At 39.5% G+C, this 23956-nt stretch overlaps 1 protein-coding gene across 2 annotated transcripts in view; it reads right to left on the bottom strand.

Annotated features, from left to right (window-relative positions):
• Window positions 1-23956, bottom strand: part of PRRX1 (paired related homeobox 1) — a 74929-nt gene that overhangs the window by 5349 nt on the left and 45624 nt on the right. The window contains exons 2-4 of one of the 2 annotated variants that reach the window (XM_069478329.1): window positions 13600-13775; window positions 8038-8219; window positions 3831-3902 (exon numbers count right to left, since the gene is read on the bottom strand). In XM_069478329.1, the coding sequence (XP_069334430.1) occupies window positions 3848-3902; window positions 8038-8219; window positions 13600-13775 (413 nt within the window). In that variant the 3' untranslated portion in view covers window positions 3831-3847. The remainder of the gene's footprint in view (window positions 1-3830; window positions 3903-8037; window positions 8220-13599; window positions 13776-23956) is intronic. The other variant, XM_069478328.1, reaches the window with a different exon arrangement.

Below are 23956 nucleotides of genomic sequence, written 5' to 3'. Positions count from 1 at the left end.
CAGGGGCTGATGATTGTATTCTTGTATCCATCAAAAATATCTTTTCACACTAAAAAATGGAACAAATATTCAGTTTAGACTTATATAATAGACTATGCACAGTTGAGACTTACAGACTATTACTTCTACCACTGCCTACCAAGGGACAGAGGCAGAAGAGTACCCAGTTAAGGTAGGTTTAAATTAGAAATGAGATAAATGACCAGAACAACCAATTAAAATGGGACAAGATTTTTTTTAGAATGTACCAAGAAATGTCATTTATTTTCAAAACCCATATACATATCATATTTAGTTCCTCTATGAATTACATGCTTCCATTCAGACCCCTACCCAAAATGTACGCAAACCTGTAAAACCTATACTTAATCTAGGATATACCAAGGATCCAAAGCTCTAAGTAGCTAAGAAAAGAGATTATTGGGTTTGGGAAATGTACCTAAATCATAGATTATTTTAAAATCTACCCAATCAACCTTTGTCAGTCAGGTTTCTATGAGAGAATTAAGCCCTAAAGATGATACATAGTTAGCACCATTTTAAACACACAGGAGAGAAGCTGGAATTGTAAATCATCTGTATTATTTGTTAAGTACTGAGAATAACATTGAATGGCTTCTGAAAACAGAAGGATGAAACTTCGTAAGAGCACATAAAAAAATTCTCTGATGACAAATTATAGATTGTCATGGAGTATTGTGCTCTTAAGTACTTGGCCTAATTTTCTGAGGGATATGTTTTTCATCTTTTGAGACTCTGGACAAGCAAAGTCCTATTTAATAGAAATTTGCTGCCTCTTTGATAATCAAAGATGTGTTCCATTTCCTTAGTAGACAAAGGGAATCAGAACCTTGAGGAGAATTATTTTAGTTTACTGAAGATGCTGTTACTGTTTTCCAGAAATGTCTACTGTAGTAGTGATTGCAGGTTTGTCTATTGTATAACCATTTTTGCTGTAGTCACTTGAGTCTACCAAAATTATCATCTGATATTCTAGTCTGGACACTTAGCATGATAACTAAGTCCTCTCAGAAGTACTGAGTTTCTCTCCCTAATGCAGACGAGACAGTAATATCCCAAATGAGATGAATGTTGATCCACTTAATAACAACATAAAAACAAATTAATGGGAATTAGGATCATACATTGCACAGGAGATTGGATAGTCACTGGGACATTTTTCACTTAAATGGCAGACTGTGTTTCCACAGCAGAGAGAGTGCCCTTGTCCTATTATATCATGGTGCTGTTATAAGAACATCATTGTACTAGCAAGTCTGCAACAATGTATCATAGGTATCCCTCAAGTTAGGGAGGCGTGAGTGTAAAAAAACAGTTAATTTTAATGAGTGAACTTTGCTATGCTCTAGGAGCTTGACAGGTGATAATACTTTTACTTGATAAATGTTTAGAAAAGTTATAAACTTTCAAAAATTGATCTAACTTATTCTAGCACCCCATAGCCATAAGAAGTAGGATAACAGAACAGAAGCCATCTTAATTCACAGACTCTTAACAAATGTTTAGAATATAGAATCCTACAAATAAGAATTCCAGTGATATTTTGTGCACATACTAAAGAATTACGAGTCTGTGTTCCCTTCAGTAGTTTGACATGGGTCTGGTCTCTCAACTTGAGTTAAAAGTACCGTATAGACGAAAGTGAGCAGTCCTTTGATACACCAGTGACAAGTGAGACTTGTCACAGTTCTTGGTACAGAATTAATGAGCGGGTACTTTAGGGGTAGCTTAGATGCGCTTTAAAAATGGCATTAGAAGTAAGATGGAGAGAATCTGCCTCCCAAAGTGACAACAGGAGCAAGAGAGCTTTGGGTGGCTGTCAGTCTGAAAGACTGTTCGTGACCACCTGCTGTCCATGTCATGGACACTCCTAAAGCTCTGTTTTAGGGAAAGAAAGAGAACCCTGAAGTGTTTTCTCACAAGCCCACAACCGATGAGGGTAATTAGCTGTTTTCAACCTGTTTATAGGGCAATTCAGAACATGTAAAATGACCACTCCTTCCTACACAGAATTAATCTTACTGGTATAAATAGGTGAGATTGAAATTAAATGATTTGTTGTACCTTAAGCACATGACAATAACCAACAGCCTGCTTAACAACAACCGGAGATCCTGCCTGTTCTTGCCTTCTAATGAAAACCATTTGTTCCTGTAAGCAGGGTGCAGACATGAGCTGAGTCCTGGAACTGAGTTTATAAGGTTTGACTAAAGCAGCATTTTTATTTGGTTTTGATAAAGTTCTTTGTATCTGTGACCAAAAAGCAACATTGCTGAATAAAGCGCATCGAGAAATTAGAGATTAAAAAGAAACGCTTGAATCCCATCTGTCAATTCAGCACGTCTGAGCTGGGACTTCATTTAAGTCAGCTTGAAATGTTTCCATCTCCTTATTTGGAAATTCCTAGCAGATGCAGCTCAGCCACAGACAATAGAATGCTGACCACCAGCAGGGTTAGAGTATTGTTTTCACTGGAGACAAACCATTTTGATCACTTCAACCTTCCCGGAAAGAGGTGGTTGTGAGAAAAAAAAGTATTAAAATATCTGTCAAACATTGAGGAAGTACAGGAAATAGTATTCTTTAAAGCTAGGAAACTTATGGACAATTGTCCCTCTGTTTTCTAATCATCCGCAGTGTAAGTCCCACAAATCACATAACAATTGAGGATAGCTTGGGGGAAAAACAATACTCAACTTGATTTTCAACTCTAACTTTGTTTTCTACTTGGGTCTTTTGGGCAAATAATGACAAGCTATTTAAAATTTCACCCCAAAGACCAATCTGTCAGCTCTAGAAGTCTGTGAGTCTTCCTGAGACCTTAGTGTTTCACCAGCTCAGGGTTTTTTTCTCAAAGGCTTTCAAGACTTTGTGGTGCATAGAACTAGGAGACCATGTCTTTGGTTTGTTCTTTTGTCGGTATAAGAACAGAGGTATACTTGCTCCATTCAAGAAAATTTAATACCAGGGTGTTTTTTTTTTTTAATGAAATTTACTTTTAAAGAGAGTTCCCATAAATCCTTTTGGAAGTGCTCTTTTGCATTTTAAATAACCATTTCTAACTTCTGTTTTTGAAATTCAGATGTTCATTTTTTTTTTTAACATATATTTAGCTCTTAATGCAGACACACGTAGACCACATTTCTTGGTAAGCTTTCAGTTTGCACTACGTGTTCAGGGATCCTTCTGCTATTTTTAACTTTTCTTTCTAGAAATGTTTTAATATATAAAGCCTCTTGCATCTTTCCATTGTAGCAAGATTTTCTTGTATTTCCTTTCTGAAGTGCACATTGCTTATCTATAGGTTCCAAATACCCCTGTGAGAGCAGCAATAGGGAAACTATTGCTGGCTTAATTTTAGATACGTGGCTACATAAGAAATCAATGATCCAACTGGCCTGAAGAGCAACAGGAGCCAGGACAAGAACATAGTTCTTCTGACCCCTGCCCCATACCCTGCCATCACCTAAAGCCCCGCTGCTCAAGAGTGTGTACTGAGTATCAGCAGCATCAGTGTCACCTGGGAGCAAGTTAGAGATGCAGACTCTCAGGCCCGGCCTAGACTTAGCGAATCGGGGTCTGCATGGTAACACAATCCCAGGCCATCCCTGTGCACAGCAATCCTTGAAAAGCTCTGCTCTGGACTAGTACACGCTAGCCTTCAGTTTATGCTTTCTAATAGTATTCCCCACTCGAGGACCTTACTGCTTACATTTCTAGGACTGTGCCCCCCACTGGCTTCAACACACTTAATTCCCACTTACACCCTACCCCCAGAACACCACCCTCTTCCCCCTCTGACAAGTTACCTTTTCAGTGTCTTCCGTTAGAATCCGTTATGAAGCCCCTCGTGTAAACAACATCTTGGGAGGGACGAGGATCTATTTTTGAAAGTGTGAAAGGGAGAAATGAGCCAAATGCGTTCAGCAGATGTCAGGCAGCACCATGACCACGACAAAATGAGGGGAGGAGGAGGAGAAGGAGGAGGAGAGGGTGGGGGAGGGAGACTGTGGCCTCTCTTTCACTAGCTTTCTCTCAAGCCCAGCCCTCCCTCTGGAGGTGGCACTCCAGGCCAGCACTGCAGAGCCAGGCCACTATCTACCTCCCATAGGAAAGGGTGTTTCTGCAGAAAGGTTTCTTGGCTACTTTATTTCAGATAAAAAGTCCAGGACTTGGTTGATCTCTGCTACCCAAGAGGCAAAGCACTACGAGAGTAGTGAGTCTGAATAATTCTGGTGCTTTGTGCGCTTTCATTCTCAAGATTTGCCTAAGAAAAATAGTTCTGAGTTAAGCAATGGGGGTCTGTGTGCCAAAAAACCAAGCTTCCTTCAACTGGCTGCAGGTGCATTAAGACGGTACCTGCAGGGCGGCAGTGTCCATGTCCAGGAGTGCTTCTTCCCTCTAGTGACTGGGCTGCCTGCCTGGCAGCATCACCACTAAGGCGTTCAAGAGAATGAATGAGCTTATAACGTGCTATAATTAGAGTGAACTATATGTCCCAGTTTGCCAGGGACAATCTTGGTTTATACCTGTTGTGCTGCTATAATTATTAATAGCACTCCCCTTTCACTTTCAAGAAAGTCTCAGTTTGAACAATAAATTATACAGCCACCACTCTGGGTGTAAAAGACATCCAGAAAAATAATGTGTTGGCTATTTTTCAACTCGTAATTCTGACCATATGCAAATAACTGCTTTTGCACCTTGGTTTCTTCCTATCTTCTTCCAGGGGAGAGCTGTGGAAGTCAGCAAACTAGCCTCTCTGGAAAAACCGCTCACTGTCCCTGGGTTGTATGACCAAGCCACGTCTGTTAGCCCAGTGGGATGCCCACATACCCCAGAATGTGGACCCCAGCTGCAGGCATGTGTCACTAACATGAGACAGACCTTGAATCAGAAAGGGCTGTTTAGATAGTTTTCCAATCTTATACTTCTTACTACTTTCAAGAAAATGCAAGGTTTAATTTGAATGAAAATGTAGTCATGTGGCCTAATATGTTGGATAAAAACAGAGATCACAAGCACTAGTTCTAATTGTGCTTGCTGAAGAATTAAACTTGGGCAAATGTTCAGTTTCTTCTTTGTAACCAGAGCAAGGACAGAGCTATCACACAGGAGTGTTCCAGGAATTAACCAGGAGAAATGCCTTTTAATGAATGTCGCACGTGAGATAACTAACTTGATATAATATTACCAACAGGAGCAGAGAGTAAATTTTCCATAATACAAAATGTCTGTCATTTCCTTTGCTTTTTGTCACTTGTTTTTCTTTGATATTTCCTTTACAATAGTTATATTACCTACCAAGCTTCAAAGTGTGAAATCATAATATGTTTTGGTTCTAAATATAGCAGAAAAATCTCCGAGTAACAAAATAGCTTTTTGCCACTTTTAGAAATTAACCAAAATATAAACACTCCAGTCAACATTGGGTCAAAAAACATTATTATTGATTAAATTACCGCTTTAAACCATCACTTTTCTACTTATATCTGGAGATAAATTTATTCTTCAAACAAAATATGAACAATCAGATACTATGGTATTGTTTTAATTAATTAATTTTTACAAAGTCTGTATCTAAGAGAGAAATTATATAAAAGCATACCATGAAATGAGTAAAAAGTACTAGGTTATATGATTTTAAGTGAAAAGAGCAGAATACAAAATAATATGTGCACTAAGGCTACACCTATATAAAATATTGAACTCTAAATCACAAAAATGAATCAACTAGTTATGTCAAGATGGTAGAATTATGCGTGTTTTTGAAAATGTATCTAGTATTTCTACATAATCTTTTCAATTAAAATATTTCCAAAAAAACACACATAAATTGCCATGTTCATAATTTCAGTTAGATGCCCATCTACAAAACACACATGATGAAGACACTGAGGCCTGAACTTCCGCTAAGGTTCAGGTAATATAACGCTATGTTACTTCAGGAAGGGCTTCATCCCCTTTTGTGCAGAGTGCTGTGAGCCTCTCACTGTTAACACATTGACTACCACACTAGAAAAAAAATTTTTTCCTTGGAGCCACGGTGTTTTATTAAGAAAATAGAATAAAAACTTTGAAAACAAAATAATTCTTTATAATTTAATGAAAAATTTGTTATTTTTTATTGTTTTCTGTGAGTGAGTTATATGCAACACACAATCCACATTTTTAGAATTAAATTGTCAATATTAATTGTAACAATAAGACCATCAACAAGATAAAGAGATGTATGAGTTCTATAGTCTTCACAGGGCCCCAGGCCTTGTGAGTTAAACTAGCATGAGTTAAATACAACTCACATGGCAGTTAATGTGTTAAGGACCACGTGGCAGCCATCTGGATGGTTTATAGCTGGTGTGAAAAGTTCCTACGGAGGACTCAGGCAACAAAAGGAGCAATACATTCTAATTGCGACCAAATTCAAACCAGAGGTCTTAAACATCAGGCTTTGAACCACGCCTACTTCCCAAGACATTTTGAGGGTCTATGGACTACCAATATTCATGAGAAAAACAAAGCAGCCTTCCATTTATTTAAAATATTAAAGAATATGTGATATCATACTGGTCTTCAATATGTATTCTTAGTAAACCTTATGGGAGAGGAGTCTACAGTTTAAATAGGACACACAGATATAACTAATCTTTCAAAATCAGCAAGGCATACCATGTCTGAACGCAACAGAGCCCAGAATAGGACTTTCCTAGACATGAGGTCTCTAAATACTAAGACCAAAGTAATTCAGGCTAATTTCACAACAGCGAATATAAAAGAAATTTCCAAAATGCACTTGTGGTGTTTCTCTCAAGGAACTGATTTGGAACAGAAAGAACATTTATGTGAGGCTTTTTGCTTTAATTAGAGTGATCAACCTTCGAAAAACATTTACATTTCACAAATGTGCATTTCATGTCAGGAGTTCAACTTCAGCTGGAATATAATCTCCTATAACTCATTTAAAACCTCTCCTTAAACAAATAATTAACCTTAGTGACAAAAAGGTAAACAAAAGTGTAATAAATGAATTTGTGAATACTTCTTCCTCCACGGAAATCAGCCAGAGAGAACGTCTAGCCTTGATCTGGTTTCTGAGAGTACTTAGGTTTAGGTTCAAGAAAAGGCACTTAGACTAATCCAATGTGTTAGGTACTTGTGTCTCAGCTTCCCTCTGGCATATAACCTGTATTTTCTGAACAGTATAATAAATGGAGGTTAAAAGTCTCTCTATGAGATTAAAATAGTTCTCTGTCATTTGTTTCTTCAAAAATTTTCACCTTTTTTAATATAAAAGTTTAGTGTAAATTATATATTCTTTTATTTAAAAGAAACACACACACACACACACACACACACACACACACACTAACCCCCAAAGAAACCTTCAGACAAGTAGATAAGAATTAGCAATTGAATAGGAACTCGTTTGGGATCATAAGATATCACCGCCTACTAACAAAGAACTGTGGCCATGAAAGTGATCATAATGAACTTGGGTTTTCTTTCCTTCTCTCTCAGTTGTCTTTCTCTCTATCTTTCTCCTTTCTTCCTTCCTTCCTTTTTTTTTTTTTTAATTTGAAGTCAGTTTTACTGTGAAGTTTGCCTTCAATTCTACACTTGGAGCCTTACAAATCCCTACTTGAGCATAATAAAACAAATCTACCTTAAATTTGGAAAAGGGGTAAAGTTTTGTTCCAGAGTGATTGCAAGAGAGACACTGGGCACAGCTTAATGATCTTTTCTTTTAGATTCTTCCCCAGCTTTGAAACCTTTGCAAGAGTTCCTGAGTCCAAGAGGAGATTGCTGCTGGCCTGCCCCTCTCTCTTCTGCCCCAAACCCTGCTCCTGGGGCAACTAGTAATCTCCTGTGCAAATTTGGGGATGTCAGCAAGTTGAATGTCTCTGAAGAGGTTAACCCAGTAAGAAATGTCAGCCAGCTGCACGAGCAGCTATAAACGTGACCCACCGCTGAGAAACATGTGGAAGTGGAGCAAGGGACAGTGGGCCAGTCATTCACCTGTACGGAGAGGCTGTCCCCCAGGAGAGATAATCGGTGGGTCTTGGAGCAGGACGAGGTACGATGGGCTGCTCCACAGCAGTCACGTCTCCTGAGTAGGATTTGAGGAGGGAAGCGTTTTTATTGGCCAGCATGGCTCTCTCATTCCTGCGGAACTTGGCTCTTCGGTTCTGAAACCACACCTGGAAATTGTTAGGAGGAGAGAAGGGCATAAGGAAGGAGAGGAAAAACAAAGAAGAGGTTACATGAATACAATTCTGGTTGGTTTTATTATTGATATGTAATGCCTTCCCAAGGAAGATACAGGAAGGTGTAGGATTCTTTTTAGGTCAATAGAAATATGCCATAATCCTTCCCTGCTGAGCCATGTCTTAAGGGTTAAGGGTATTATTATGACAGACTGTGAAGTACTCCAGTAATCAAGCCTCCAGAGATGGAATCTGGGACTAATCTATCGGACAGCAAAATACAGGCTATAATCCCTGTTGTAATTGTAATCAAGAGAAGGAAGAAAAATTTCATTAGACTTCTGCCACAGATTCAATGACTTTGCTAAAAGTTTTTTTAAAAATTCTTCCAAATGTGAAAATTTTATCTGCTTTTGTAATGTTCACTAGATATTTAAAGAAAATTCCCCATCCCTCCAGAAGTAAATGCTCCAACAAGGATTTAAGAAGAAAATGATTTATTTGGAAGATGCAAGGAACACCATTAGGGGAGCAAGGAAGTAACAGAGACGAAAAAGCAGCCACTAAAGAGTGTGCTACTAAACCAGCTACCTCTGTGGTAGCTCAATCCTGCAGAAATGCTAAAGACTAAGACTAGCGTAGGATGCACGCTTCAGAGTTACCCCTCCAGAGGGGCAAAGGAGCTGGGTATTTATAACTGGTTCCTGTCAGTCAGTAGTTATGGAGGTTCTTGAATGCTGAGCAAAGACAGAGAAGTTTCTTGAGGTTCTAGAAACTTCTGGCAGAGAAAGACACATCCTAAAGGTTGGAAGTTGACTGAACTGCATTTAGTTGTAGGGTTCAAGGGATATGGGCGGTGCTGATAGCATCTCCTATAGCTAATTGTAAACCTATCATTTATTAAGTGCAACTAGAGCTAGGAACTTATATAGGCACATTACATATATCATTCCTAGTCATCATGACAATTCCACGTGTTAGGTTTTATTATTTCTATTATAGAGTTGAAGAAACAGATTCAATGTGATTAAATTCAGTCATGCACTGCATAACAGTGTTTCAGTCAACAACGGACCTCATATACAATGCTGGTCCCATAAGATTATAATACTGTATGTATACTGTACCTTTTCTGCATTTAGATATGTCTAAATACACAAATATTTACCACAGTATTACTATTGCCTACAGCATTCAGTACAGTAACATGCTGTGCAGGTTTGTAGCCTAGGAGCAATAGGCCACACCATACAGCCTAGGTGTGTAGTAGGCTATACCATCTAGGTTTGTGTAAGTACACTCTGTGATGTTCACACAATGAAACTGCCTAATGACACATTTCTCAGAATGGGTCTCCATCATTAAGTGATGCATGACTTTAATCTCTTGAAGTTCATACAAATAATAAATGGCTGAGTTTCTGAACTCAAGAACATCCATCTCATGATCATACAACTCTTCTAGACTGCAGTGGAGTTTTATTCATTCATTTACTCATTAAAGAAATCTTTATAAAGTGCCTGCTGTGGACCAGGCCCTATACTAAATGCTGAGGAGAGAAAGATGAGAAAGATTTATTCTCTACTTTTAAGCAGCTCACAATCTCTTAAAGGAGGATGTCAATTTGAAAAACTGCAAAACAAGTATATTAGGTGCAATTATAGCATCGTATAACAAGGTATGGCAGAAGGGAATTCTATGGTATGGAGTGAGCAAGTGGCACAGCGCGAGGGGGCAACATTCACATAGAACACCATGAGATCTGTACCCCAGAGGGTCGTGCAGATTGAAGGGCCTGGGTGGAAATCAGCAAAGGTGGAATCTGGACATCTCTTCCCTGGCTTCCCAGACTCCAGTCTGTTCTGTATCTAAGGTGCCCTTCACATTGCTATTAAAGTTATCAACTTAAATATTAAAATATTAATAATTATGTCCATGCCCTGCTTTATATTATGCACCGAACCTCCATTACTTACAGAATAAAATCAAAACTTCTTACCATAGAACAAAGGCTGTTCAGGGATTAGCTCTTTGTCCATCAATCCAGCCACATCTCACATCACTCTGACCTCATGCGCTGGCCCCCCATCATTCCAGCCTCTCCCCTGGTCTCAAGACTACCTGAAGACTCCCAGATGTGTCAGGCTATTTTCCACCTATATAGATTCACACTGGATGCTCTCTCCACCTACGTTATTCATCCACTCTTTGTTCTGGTGTCAAAGCTCATATATTTTTTTCAAGATTAGACTTTGACATTGAACATAAAAGTTGAACAAAGGTGGATAAAAAACACTGGCTACACTAATGGACACGCTTGAAGCTCTGACTCGAGGGGATGGGGGGTACATGGGCAATATATATAACCTGAACTTTTGTATCCCCATAATAAGCTGAAATAAAAAAAAAAAGAATTGCATATTATAAACTCTATTTTGCAAGTGTTTTTCTACTTCACAATATGTCTTGAAAATTTTTGCATATTACATGTAAAGACCTTTCTCATTCTTACTCGAATAAAACTTATTTAATCCCCCCCCAAAAGATTTATACTTGGATAATTATTTAATTTCTCTGTTCCTTTGTCCACCAATCAACTGAAGATAAAAATACCTACTTATAGAATAGTTATGAGCATTGACCCAGAATGGGTGCTTAATAAATATGTATTCTCTCCCTTTTCTCCCAGATTGAATCATTCCTTCCTCTGGTCTATCACTAATTCTTTTAATTTAGAAATCATCTTACAATATCATAACTGTATGGTTTGCACATCCATCTTCTCTGCCCCAGTCGAAACATTTTTACGGAGAGAATTATTGTCTTATTCATCTCCAGCAAACCAAACACAGGTCCAAGAGTACGTGAGGTGCTTGATAAATGTTTGAAGAAAAAAAGAAGAAAAAGGAGGAGGAAAAAGTGAATTTTGGCCGGGCGCGGTGGCTCACGCCTGTAATCCTAGCACTCTGGGAGGCCGAGGTGGGCGGATCGTTTGAGCTCAGGAGTTCGAGACCAGCCTGAGCAAGAGCGAGACCCCATCTCTACTAAAAATAGAAAGAAATTATATGGACAGCTAAAAATATATATAGAAAAAATTAGCCGGGCATGGTGGTGCATGCCTGTAGTCCCAGCTACTCGGGAGGCTGAGACAGGAGGATCGCTTGAGCTCAGGAGTTTGAGGTTGCTGTGAGCTAGGCTAACGCCACGGCACTCACTCTAGCCTGGGCAACAGAGTGAGACTCTGTCTCAAAAAAAAAAAACCAAAAAAAAAAAGTGAATTTTGTGAAGACAAATCAAATATGGCCTCCATCCAAGAGGACTTCTCAGTCTGGTGGGGCCCACATGCAACTCAATACAATACATGTCATGTTATGATAAATATCATATATATAAAGAAACCCAAAGTCAGACGGATTGCTTTAGACTGGGAAAGGGAAGGGCTTCGTGGAAAAAGAAAAAAGTCATGGAGGGAGAATTCTGTCCTACTCACTTAGGAGATGTTCATAGCTCCGAAAGTCATTAGAGCATAGTAAGATGGGAAAGGAGGAAGAAAGAAGTAGTTTCAACATATAAGAAATTTCCCTGTTGTAAAAGGGGCAAGATAGTCCCCAACCCCCAAGTTGTTCTTTTGCATTTTTTTTTTAATTTCCACCATTGCCTTATCTAGATTTCCTTCTTTAAAATTCAGATCACTATAGCAAAAGTGGTATTTTAGGGGACTGTGGGTTACTGGTCTAAAATTGTTCATTATACCACTGCAGGCTGAAGTTGGGGCATAAAAGATATGGGGGGGTTTAGGAGAGAAGAAGGGATTTCAGAACATGGTTAGAGAGCTGTGGTAAGCGGCATGGGGGAAGAGGGTATGAGGAGGCATGCTTCATAGTTCTGCACTGAATGGCAAGATGGAGAGAGCAAGGCTGAGATTTGTCCCCATGGATCAGTCTCAACCCAGCCCTGAGGGATTGCCAACCAGTCGCCAGGGCACTGTCACTCACACTGCCCCATAACCCATCCTCGGGGGCCCCACAGGCCCATACCACTTCCTACTTTTGTCACTCACATTTTTCTTTTTGTCTCTTGGGTAGTATTTTTAGGTGAAGTCCGTATTTCCCAATGGAGAAAACTCTTTCCTGCTTTCTCTTCAGGCTGAAGGGACCTTTGGGACTTTCGCATCAACTCAACAAGTGCCTCTCCCAGTGTACTACTGTGCCTTGTGGAATAGACACAGTCCCCACCCTAGGCAAGGCCCTGGGGTCTAGCTCAAGTCCCCATCAGTCAGGAAGACTATCACTTGCAGAAAGAAATCCTTCACACTCAGACTGAATGCAGATATGCAAACAATAGTTTATTCGGGAAGACAAGACAGATTTGACCCACCCTCTTTATCAAAGAGCAGCTTGACACTGGCAATATGGAAGACAACACAATCTCTCAGCAAAGATAGCAAAGCACTACTCGAAAAAGCATTTAGCCAGTAGACTCTCATTTGTTCAAAGTCTTTCATAGTGATTAAAAGCATGAACTCTGGATCTACGAGTCTGCATTCAGTCCTATTTCAGCCACTTCCTAGGTGTGTGAAGACTTTAACCTCCCTGAACCTCAGTTACCTCATCGGCAAGATGAAGCATATGCTATCCACATCATTGAATTGGTGGGAGGATAAAATAGATTAGTTATGTAAAGAACATTATTTGGCATATAAGGCTCAAGTAGCAACAGTTATTACATTATCATTATTATTATTACTGTTAATCTCAGGTCTATTGTTTTCTAGAGTCTGGCTTGCAGTTGATGTGCTATGGCATTAATGTTAGGAAGAACTGCTATTCCTTCATTACCCCCTTACCCTTTTTCACTTCACAGAGACACTGTGGGGACAAATAAAATTATCCACTTAAGTGTGCTCTTAACTCGATTCCTAAGTATTCACTTCCCACTCCACCAGTGTTCATGGTTATACGTGCTTATACCAAGTTTCTTGAAGGTTTGCATGTTCTCAAAGGCTGGGGAGGAAAGCTGATCTGGGGGACAGAGTTCATCTTTTTCTCCGTCCTTGAGCTCAAATGGAAGGCTGGGGGTGCAGAGTCAGATGCTTAGAAGGACGATGCATGTAACATGCACGATGTAACATGCATGATTTTGGAAGGGTCAGAAACTATGGGGAGGAGCGGAACCTGCAGCAAGGAATATTCTGCCCTACTTACAAGCATTCAATTTGATTTTTAAAAATACTATGCTGCCCAAAGAAACGCAGCTAGAAACTGGATGGATTCTGTCCTTGTGCTGACCATTTGTAACTCTTTTAAGTACCGATTCCAGTCTGAAACCTAAAACTTGTGTTTTTAAACAGTGCCGGCCTCCCACAGCTTGTTACCTGCACTCTGGCCTCCGTGAGGTTCACCCGGCGGGCAAGGTCTTCTCGCACAAAAGCATCGGGGTAGTGTGTCCTCTCAAAGACGCGCTCCAAAGCCTGCAGCTGGCTGCTGTTAAAGGTTGTCCTGTTCCTCCGCTGCTTTCTCTTCTTCTTTTCCTCTGAGTTCAGCTGATCATCTAATATAGAAGAAATTGATGAGAAAGAGCCAAATTCACTTTAGGAATCCTAGTTAATACTTGTCTTTATGGTATATTTATAGTGAGGTGTTGCTTCATTTGCTCACATTCTTATCAAAGTACTGTAGGCAAATGCCACTTTGCATGTGCAGATGAGGGCGCTGGTGCTCGCAAGTTCGTATGCCAAGAATCCCTGGCAATTCTCATGCTTGGTTGCTGCTTCTAAATCTGGGACCAGACCTGAACCGTCAGAGAGACATTGCTTGCGTGCTCCTTGAAGCCTGTTTTATCAAAGAAGGCTAAAGGAAAATCTCAATCCTGCCCGTGTTTTCTGGACTTCTCTAGAGATGGGAGAAGAAAAGTAGATTTTTTTGTACTTTATTTGGTCTTAGACAATATTATGTTCATTCATACGGTTTCACAATCAAGTAGACCAACTAGCTCCTGGTTCCCTCCCCCCAGCATATACATATGAATCTAGAGTTACTGAAAAGAAATCATGTTTAAACCAAATTAAAGGGATTTCTGCTTTACCATGCATTCTCCTTGAAGCAGCAAGTAATTCCCAACAGTGTTCACTCAAGCCTCCATTCTGTTGCTAAGGCAGGCTTCAGGGGCCTCTGCCTAGATCAGGGCTAGTGCTGCAACACTATCAACCCAAGCTAACATAGCCACAGACTCACTCCCTGAGAACCCAAGAATGAGAACAGTACTGAAAGATCCCTGCAAGAGTTTCACTCAAACTGAGTTCTAGGGCTCTGAGATTTTAGGGACCTTTGGAGAATTACAACTCTAAGTTTTTACCTGTCAATATCCGCCTTGGTTTTCTCTGAGTTTGCCCCCTTGGCAAGCTAATCATCCAGCCCACCCAGAGGAGTCAGAGAGTCCTACACTCCTGTCCTCCATCCCCTATCCAGCCCAGCCAGGAGTGATGGATGTGTGATTCCTAGGAGAATACCAGCTGTGCTAACACCTCCATCAACCATCACCCTGCTGCCTGAGCTGCTGCAGGGCTGTGCACCTCTCAGACTTGCAGATTTCCAAGGCCCGAGTCACATGCTCAGTCTGATGAACTGGACTTACATTTCCTATAGCTTCTCCCCAGAGCGGCTCAGCCCAGAGAAAATTATGATGAGTTAGAGTGAGGATGGAGAAAGGAGAGCTTGGCCACTTGCTCCATATTTAACAGAAAGGAGCTCTCAGTTGTTTTTTTTTTTTTTTATAATGCATAAAGTCTCTTGGTCCTCTCTGATTATAAACACACAACACACTCAACTACTAGTAGGAATCATGATATTCCAAGAATAATGACACCTACCTTAGCTATATTATTCTTATTATAAATTGAAGGCATGGTCTAGATTGTGTTGGATTCAAAGAGTAGCTCAAATCTAGGAGCTCCCAGCCCAGATATCTCAGTTCCTGATAACTAGGCATCTACGTTTTTTTGCTTAGAGACTCCTTCTTCATCAATGCTGCCTCACCAGGAATATCCTGGGAGCTTAGAATAGAGACTGCTCATTTCCTCTTGATAATTAAAGCAACCAGATATAGTAAAGTTCTTTTTGAACTTGTTTCCAAGGAAAACATGAAACTTCTCTTGTGCTTAGAAGAACTGTTTCTGTAGAAAAGAAAAAAATCATTTGATCTCAACCAGATTCCTCCAGTCAAGAAGCTACTGACAACCATTCTCTCTGCTTCATAGTTGTGTTCAATGGTTTTTCACATTGGTGGTGTCTTAACTAGGACCCTAAGTTAAGTGCTTTGCTGGGCACTTCTGTGACACTCTCAGTAAGAATGTTAGATCAGCTGCATCTTGAAAATGGAACCAAATTAATCATGATTTAGGTGCTCTATCAAGGCCTAGAATATTCCAATCAATCCCACTATTTAACTAGTAGCAAAATTAGTTTACAATTATATCAACACTAGAGTTCATACACTTAGGATCAAATATCTTTTAGTAATTTTCTTGCACTTGGATTCTCCTTTCCATTTAAATATTTGGAAGAAATGTTCCGATTTTTTTCCCCCAGTTCTTTTGTCTACAGCATTGCACCTCAGGTCTCTCTAGGTCATCTAGGCCTTTGTGACAGCGTCGTGACCTGAATTCCATGCCCCCATTCCACAGAAGTCTGCAAAAAAAATCCTGAGACCAATTAGACAGACCCTAGGCTATTATATTTAGTCATATGAAGGAAATCCCTTGTTAAGCCAATCCCATGATTTGTTTGCTTCCCTCAAAGAAATTTCTTTCTCAGGTATAACCACAAATTCTTAATCTTTTATGCTGTTTTGTAAGTCTATGTCTCCTTGTGCTGCCAAACTATGATCAAGACCAAGAATATTTTATGTTTGGCTCTTAGTATTACAACCTGCTACATAATCTCAGCAGTTCTTTGAAATCTTCCACCGTTCATTCAAATCCCACTGACTGTCCACCGTAAACCACCAAGTCTCCTGACATGGGAGTAAGGGAAATGTGGAATTATAGTTTATGACAAGGAATAAATAGCTATGATGACCTGAAACAATTCCAGCAAAAGTTTCCCCATGAATGTTCTTGTTGTTTTTAACAAATGAAAACACCAGCCCAGCTCATGTTGAAGGTGAGAAAAGACACGCAAATAACAGGGGTCCAGGGAGTCTGGATCTGGCAAATGTCCTTCAAAGTGCGAGTATAATAGAAAGAGACGATGAGTGGGCAACAGAGGCAGCTCAAGCAGCAGCCTTTCGGCTCGTCTGTCTTTGCTCACTAATCACAAACTGTAGCTCCCTGTTTTCCCCCAAGAACACAGAAGAACAGGACCCAGCACAGTATCTTCAGCAGCACAAAAGGAAGCATAAACATTGTAGAGGTTTACAAATGCAGGGTATCTGAACGACCTGTGATAAACTCGTTTATCAGATTCTGAGCTCTGGTTGAATATAGGGGAGATAAAGCAGTGTCTTTTTAACATTACAAGAGGATCGTCTTTCTTGTAAAAACAACTGCAGTGAAGATTGATTTTGAAATATGCTGTCCAAGGATCCTGATATCCGATCAGGCATTAATAGGCATCTTGTTCTTTGAAATTCTGAAGTGGGTGGGATTCATCAAGCTGCAGAATGACCACAGGAGACATGGATGCATTTTTATCAAAATCATGTTTCAAATTCAAGGTGTTTTTGGATTTTATAAATGTATTGATGATTGAGTAAACTGCATATATTTGCAGGTACTGGCACTCTTTTAGCATTAATAAAAACAAGCAAAATGACCCATGAACAGGTGTAGTCTTGCTTGGAATCATGAGTCAAAATATTGGCACCTAAAAAATCCAAGAAATTGTCTAATCCAACCCTCTTATTTTACTTATGAATTAAATGAGACCTTATATAAGAACAGTGTGACTTGACCAAAATCACAATGGAAGCTTGGGACTCCTAGCCATAGCTACAAGCCAGGACTCCTAATTCCATTCTACTCTTAAGTGCAAATGACAATATATACACCATGCAAGAGAGAAACAAAGCATCAGAGACATAAGTGTTTCCCTCCACCCAGGGAAGATATTTATGGGAAAGAAATATTTTTTCATACTAGCTATTATAAAGAGGGTCTGAGAAAGAGGGTCGATGTGTATCACATGTTGTCATTCCTACCAGAGTAGGATTAAAAAATGCAACCATTCACATCTAGAATAGCTATTCTGACCCAGGTGTTCTTGCATTCTCCTTTTCAATGGCCTCCATAAGTCCTTGCTTCATCAGTTAAACATGTTCAGGGGTATTTTAACATAGTAACACACACCTATCTTCTGTCTTCTCCCACAACCGTATTGGCATTTCTCCTTCATTTCAGGGGACATTTCAAAATTTCTTTGTTTCCTAAGACATATCTCAAATCTTACCTCCTCTATAAAACTTTGCTGATGGCTCTAATCCATATTGATCCCCCATTCTCTAAATTCCTATACATATTAGTATATTATTAAATACTTTTTAAAACTTATGGTTCAATTCTTTCTATGTAATTATTTTGTCACCTTAATGCATTCAGGGATTTCCATAGAAAAAAGATAGAGTCCCTTGATAAAATAAATGACAATAAAAGTTGAAAGAGTTAGAGTGGTGGTATGGTATAAAAGCAGTCCCAGAATATTAGAACCTCACTGATTCATCCAAAGTTTTAAAGGGTCGAGTAATTGTTGAATTCCATTTATTGTTTTTAACAGTGCATAGCAAATAATTAGGCTAACACTATCTTTTGTCTCTGGGTATTTTTACCTGAGAGGAAAAAAAAAAAAACTTTTATCATACTTCTCTTTCAGATAGGTTAGTCATCATATTTAGAGAAGGGAAAAGTTTTGTGGTCTGATTCCTTTGTAAATGTAGGAATTAGTCATTCATTTTTATCCCTTGCTAGAAATGCAGCTCCAGGATAAAGGAATGATTTGAACAAACAGGAACACACATGAGCAAGAGATTCTAAAGAGAATGGTGTTTCCGATGGATCAGGATCTTAGACTACATATGAAGCATTTCTCAAGGAAAGAAGGCCATAAGCCCAAGGTAGGATACCCACTGTGCGTTCAAATTAGAGTTAAAGAGAACAGTAGCCATGCCCCTGGCTCTATGGTGCAATTCATTGTGAACTCCTCATGTGGCTGCCAAAGTTGCACTAGAGGGAGGGTAGAGAAGAAGCATGAAGTGCCATCCTCACACAAGGGGACCGGCAGCATGGGTGATCTCTAGTCACTTAGTCCCTGCCATTAACTCCAAAGTCCCTGACCCTCTTCAGCTCTGCACCCTGTGGGAGGAACCTTGGAGATCCCAAATCAATGGTCAGCCAAATGTAATTTAAAGGTACAGTAAAAACATATTTTAGGAATAAAATCTGAAGAAAAATGTGTTTCCTATGCCTCGGTCATATCCACTTGGGAAAAAATCTGATGCAAGAAGATAAAATGCCAGCTTCAGTAGCAGCAACCAACTACCACATCAAAGCCCGTCATCTGCCTTTTGGTTGAAAGCATGGCAGGCAAGCGGATCTAAAGTGCAGCCCACTGATCATTTTATGGGCATTGAAGAATGTTTTCAAAGGAACTTATATTGCACAACAGCTACTTACTTTAATGGGATTTGTGTGGTTCAGGCCCTGTAACCTTTGGAAAATTGAAAGGAAGTATAATTGCAAAAGCCACTAAAAACTGTTTAGCTTTTATTGCAAGGCCTATGAAAAGCAGCGAAATACAGCTGTGGCCTTCATTTGAGTTTCTTTGGTTACATTGAGCTGTAACTGAAATTAAGACAGCATCCTTGTAATATGTGCCCTGATGCCTGGCACACGGGTCACTTCCCTGGAAAGACTGTTGCAACACAGACCGAGCTGAGTGCATCACGATGACCAAAGCCAAGTGTAGCAGCACACCCACACCTTCTCAACAGCATAGTCCTTCAACGGTCTCCCACCATGGGAGCCCAGCAACTGTCAAGAGTGACCAGGTCTCTGCTGATACAAAGCCCAACTGTGCAGCCATTGTTCCCTTCAAGGTGCATTATCACCTTATAGCTGTCAGACCCTGAACTTTGTATGGTAGTCTTAGAGTTGTGTGTTTTTTCCTTTACTGTGGCCTTGGCACAGACTTGGTTTATTTTTGGTCAAGTATCAGTCTACACCTTAGAAAACAGCATTAACCACCTGGAATGTAATTTGGGGAATGATATATGTTCTTTGGAGGATAAAATGCTCTAAAGAGTGTGAAATACCATTATTTTGAATGATTTTGATCAAAAAGATGAGCCAGTGCCTCTGTGTAAAGTTACAGTGGTTCTGTATAGACACAGCTCGAAGTTTAACTCTCTCAGTGTAACCAAGCCTCCTGTGAAACAGAAAACACTAAAGAAGATGAGGAACTGTGATGTGATTTGCACTGCTTTTGACTTCTTCATCTTATGTATTTCCTTTCACCTCTCTAGGACAAATACATTTCTATAGAGCCAAAAATGTTAACACAATCCAGATCACTTTATCTGCGTTAACTCTCTTGAGACATTTTTCCTAAAGGATTTCTGATCAGAACTCCTGAGGACATTCAACACAAAGCAAGACTTCTCGTGAAGTCTGATACTGGGATTCTACTTTCTTCTGAAGCTATGTTGATGATTTCCCCCATTTTCATATGACTATGAGTCTGTTTTAGACTATAACTTTAGAGCACAATGTTTGTGTTTGTATTTAACTGAAGCTCTTATCAATGCTTGGTAAATACAAATTAATGATCAGACATGAAATAGTTGTACATTAGAATTCTTATTGTAGGAAGTGAATTATTGAACAGAGTACCTTCTCATTAATAAAGACATAAAATTCTGGCTTCAGATATGTAAGCTACCTCCAATTTCTCTATAGATGAGTCACTAATTTACTCATTTTACTTAATTCATTGAAGGATGCCAAAAAAAGTGGAAAATAGAATCATTTTTTATAAGACCCAACTAACTGTAATTGGGGAGGGAATGAAATTAAGTGGAGTACAAAGTAAATCAGCTTAGAAATCAGAACAACCTGTGTTCTCCCACACACCCTGCCACTGACCAGTTGTGTAGTCTTAGACAAGATGCTTCACTTCTCTGAGCCTCAGTTTTCAAAACAATAAAATTAGAATAAGACTAACTACACCCCAGGGTCACCTGAGGATTTAATAAGTGCATCAAAGGCACATTGTCTGGCATGTAGTAGGCATTTGGTAAATGGTGCTGCTACCACAGCTGCTGCAATTTCTCTTTGGAGATGGGCTAGTCAAAACCATTGCTGCTGTTACTTGTTTCTTCTGCTCACTGTATTTAGCTATTCGGTAAGATTTCTATCACAGAATAACTGGAAAGAAAGTAAGAAAGCCATTCAAATATGTTGATATGGCATAGTCAGTTTTGATGGAGAGCATACCTGAGAGCTAGGAAGCTGGAAAAATGAATAAAAGCTTTAAAAATCAGCAAGAACTAAGATATGATGGTAGAATCAAAATTGCACAAGAAAATTATGCATAGATGCTTGTCCCAAAAGTTCTATTTGGGACACTTTTCTGCTGTTAGTCAATTCCTGGCTTTATAACAAGCCGGTTTTCCTTCCTAAATTCACAGTTTGAAAAGAAACAAAGCAAGTGGATTCTAGCACTCGGACAGGTAAGCAATTGGTACCTGTAACAAGTAATCACGTTAGAAATTAGTTTAAGGAAAAAGACACAGGGGGGATAAAAGAAGGCCAAGAGCTAAAGACAGGCTATGAAAATTCAATTATTTCCCAGCATTTGCTTTGGGTTAACTTATTTGGTAGCCATATGTCTAAAAAAACAAAAGTTGGTTCATATTACTCAATATTTATTCAGCGACTTTTTATTTTTTAATGTCTGAGCACTTTGGTAAATTCCAAAAGGATAAAAAGAAACCAAGGAAGGCAAAGTTCTGGGAAAAGAGTGAGTTCTGACTGAGATTTTAAAAGCTTTCTAAACGTGCAATGTTCCAGGTGTGTGGTCCCCTTGGAAGGGCCTGGTATTTGACTAGGAATTTGACTAGGATTACAAACAGAGCTCTGGGTGAGGCATAGCTCCTGCCTCCTTCTGCTGAAGTTTTCCCCTTTGTAGTGAGACTGTTGTCACTTTGTTAAAGACACAACATCAATCTTGACATTACCAGTAGAAACTGGTATCTTCATGTGAGGCAACCACCACATGTCATTTTTTTAATGATTCCTTTGTGGGGAGGGGTTAGAATTTTTAATGTTCTAAAGAAAAATCTGGTGAAAACAGGTTTTTTAAAAAAACACTACTGGAAGCAGACAGCAATGAAGGAGATGTACGTAATGAATGAGTAAGCTCGGCTCTTGGAAGGACAGGAGTAATGGAACAGGCTTCTCTGCTTGGATACAAAGATAATTCCCAGACATTTGAACTCTTGAGAATATAAGCATGACTTGTATTTTCTTATAATTTTTTATCTTCAGTTAAAAAGACAAGATGCCTATAGCAGAGAAAGCCACAAGGAATAGAGAATTAGCTTCTCATCAAGGCAACAGTTAGAACCAGAACCGAAGGCAATTCTGTAACACTATGTAGAGTAAATGAGGAGGTCTGAAGAGAAAATTAAAGTCCCTCTCAGTTGTTACTCTGGTCCTGGATACCAAATTAACACATTGACTGCCACATACACACACACAAAAAAGTTTCTTTGGGGCCACTGTGTTTTATTATGAAAATAGAATAAAAACCTTGGAAAAAAAGATCCTTTCTAATTTGATGAAAAATTTGTTATTTCTTATTGTTTTCTGTGCTTGGGTTATATGCAATTAAATTGTCAATATTAATTGTAACAATAAGAACATCAACAGGTAGGATTTTCAGGAACCAACTGCAGCAGGGTTTTGCTGCCTGGAGGCCACCCATCTCGTAACGTGTCTGCTACAGTATGGCAGCGTGAGTTGCTTTTGTACCGCGTGGCTCCCAAGGTAAAGAGATGTGTGAGTTATACATGCTTCATGAGGCCATGGGCTCAAAACTAGTATGAGTTAAATACAACTCACATGGCAGTTGATGAGTTAATCAAAAGATGGAAACATTCTAAAATGGTCAACACAAAAGCTTGATATTTTTAAATACTGTTAAGGCAAAACCAAATTATCTTTATAGAACAGAAATTAAAATTTCTTTAAAGGACAAGAAAAGCCAAAGCACAAATAGTGGCTTAAAGCTTGACATTTTTCTTGAGGAAAATACCCCTCTGTAACATGTCAGGATTTCAGTTTTCTTATCTGTAAGATGGGTTGTTGTCTTAGTCAGCTCAGGCTGCCATAACAAAATACCATAGGCTGGGTGGCTTAAACAACAGAAATGTATTTCTCACAGCTTTGGAGGCTGGAAGTCTCAGGATCTGGGTGCTGGCCTATCAGGTACTTGGTGAGGGCCCCTTGCCTGGCCTGACACAGCTGCCTTCTTACTGTATCTTCACAAGGCAGAGGAGAGAGAGAGAGAGAGAGAGAGAGAGCGAGCGCGCGCATGCGTGCTTTCTGGTCTCATCTTTTTTTTTTTTTTTTTTTGAGACAGAGTCTTACTCTGTTGCCCGGGCTAGAGTGAGTGCCCTGGCGTCAGCCTAGCTCACAGCAACCTCAAACTCCTGGGCTCAAGCGATCCTTCTGCCTCAGCCTCCCGAGTAGCTGGGACTACAGGTATGCGCCACCATGCCTGGCTAATTTTTTCTATATATGTATATTTTTTAGCTGTCCAAATCATTTCTTTCTATTTTTAGTAGAGACGGGATCTCACTCTTGCTCAGGCTGGTCTTGAACTCTTGACCTCGAGCAATCCTCCTGCCTTGGCCTCCCAGAGTGCTAGGATTACAGGCGTGAGCCACCGTGCCCAGCCTGGTCTCTTCTTATAAGGCCACTAATTCCATCATGAGAACCCACCCTCGTGACCCCATCTAAACCTCCAAAGGCCTCATCTTTGTATAGTATCACATTGGGGATTATGAATTTTTAAATATGAATTTGGTGGGGATACAAATATTCAGTTCATGACAATACCTTTAAGATACAAATGATAAATGTATTTTTAAATGATATAATTTGTCATAGCCAGTTACATCCATTTCCTTATATTTTGCTTTAAAATGTGTTATATATTAAGTATTATGGAGAAATTGTAGAAATGGCTTTGGATTGGGAACGAGGAGGCTGGGATTCTAATTCAGGGAAGTTACTGACTGAGTCTGTGATGATAGCCTGCAGTGTCTTAACGGGAATAATTATTTAGGTTGGACTACGTTACTAAGACCACTTTCAAATCCAGCATTGTGGGGTTATAAGATTGTTTTTACATTTCCAATACCTAGCCCAAAAGAAAGCTTTCAATAATTATTTGTTTAAGGTGGTAATTGAATTATGTCCTTTTGGTGGTGGATGGGGGAAGGGGTGTTTTTTTTGTTTTTTTTTTTTTAAGAAAAACCTAGGCTGCATTGTATATATCAGGTGAGAGCTGTACCATGATTACCAGGCTTGGGGAAAGCTTAGGTGATTGACATATGCCTCCATGCCCAAAGCACTCTACAGATAGAATGCTCCAGATTGAAACCAATGTGAATCTTTAGAAGAAATTAGTTCCCTTATAGCCCCAGTCTAGAGAAAGAAGAAACCTAACAGGTTTCTA

Source organism: Eulemur rufifrons, chromosome 8, assembly GCF_041146395.1.
Source record: "Eulemur rufifrons isolate Redbay chromosome 8, OSU_ERuf_1, whole genome shotgun sequence".
Taxonomy (NCBI): domain Eukaryota; kingdom Metazoa; phylum Chordata; class Mammalia; order Primates; family Lemuridae; genus Eulemur; species Eulemur rufifrons.
This window is presented reverse-complemented; position numbering and strand designations above follow the sequence as displayed.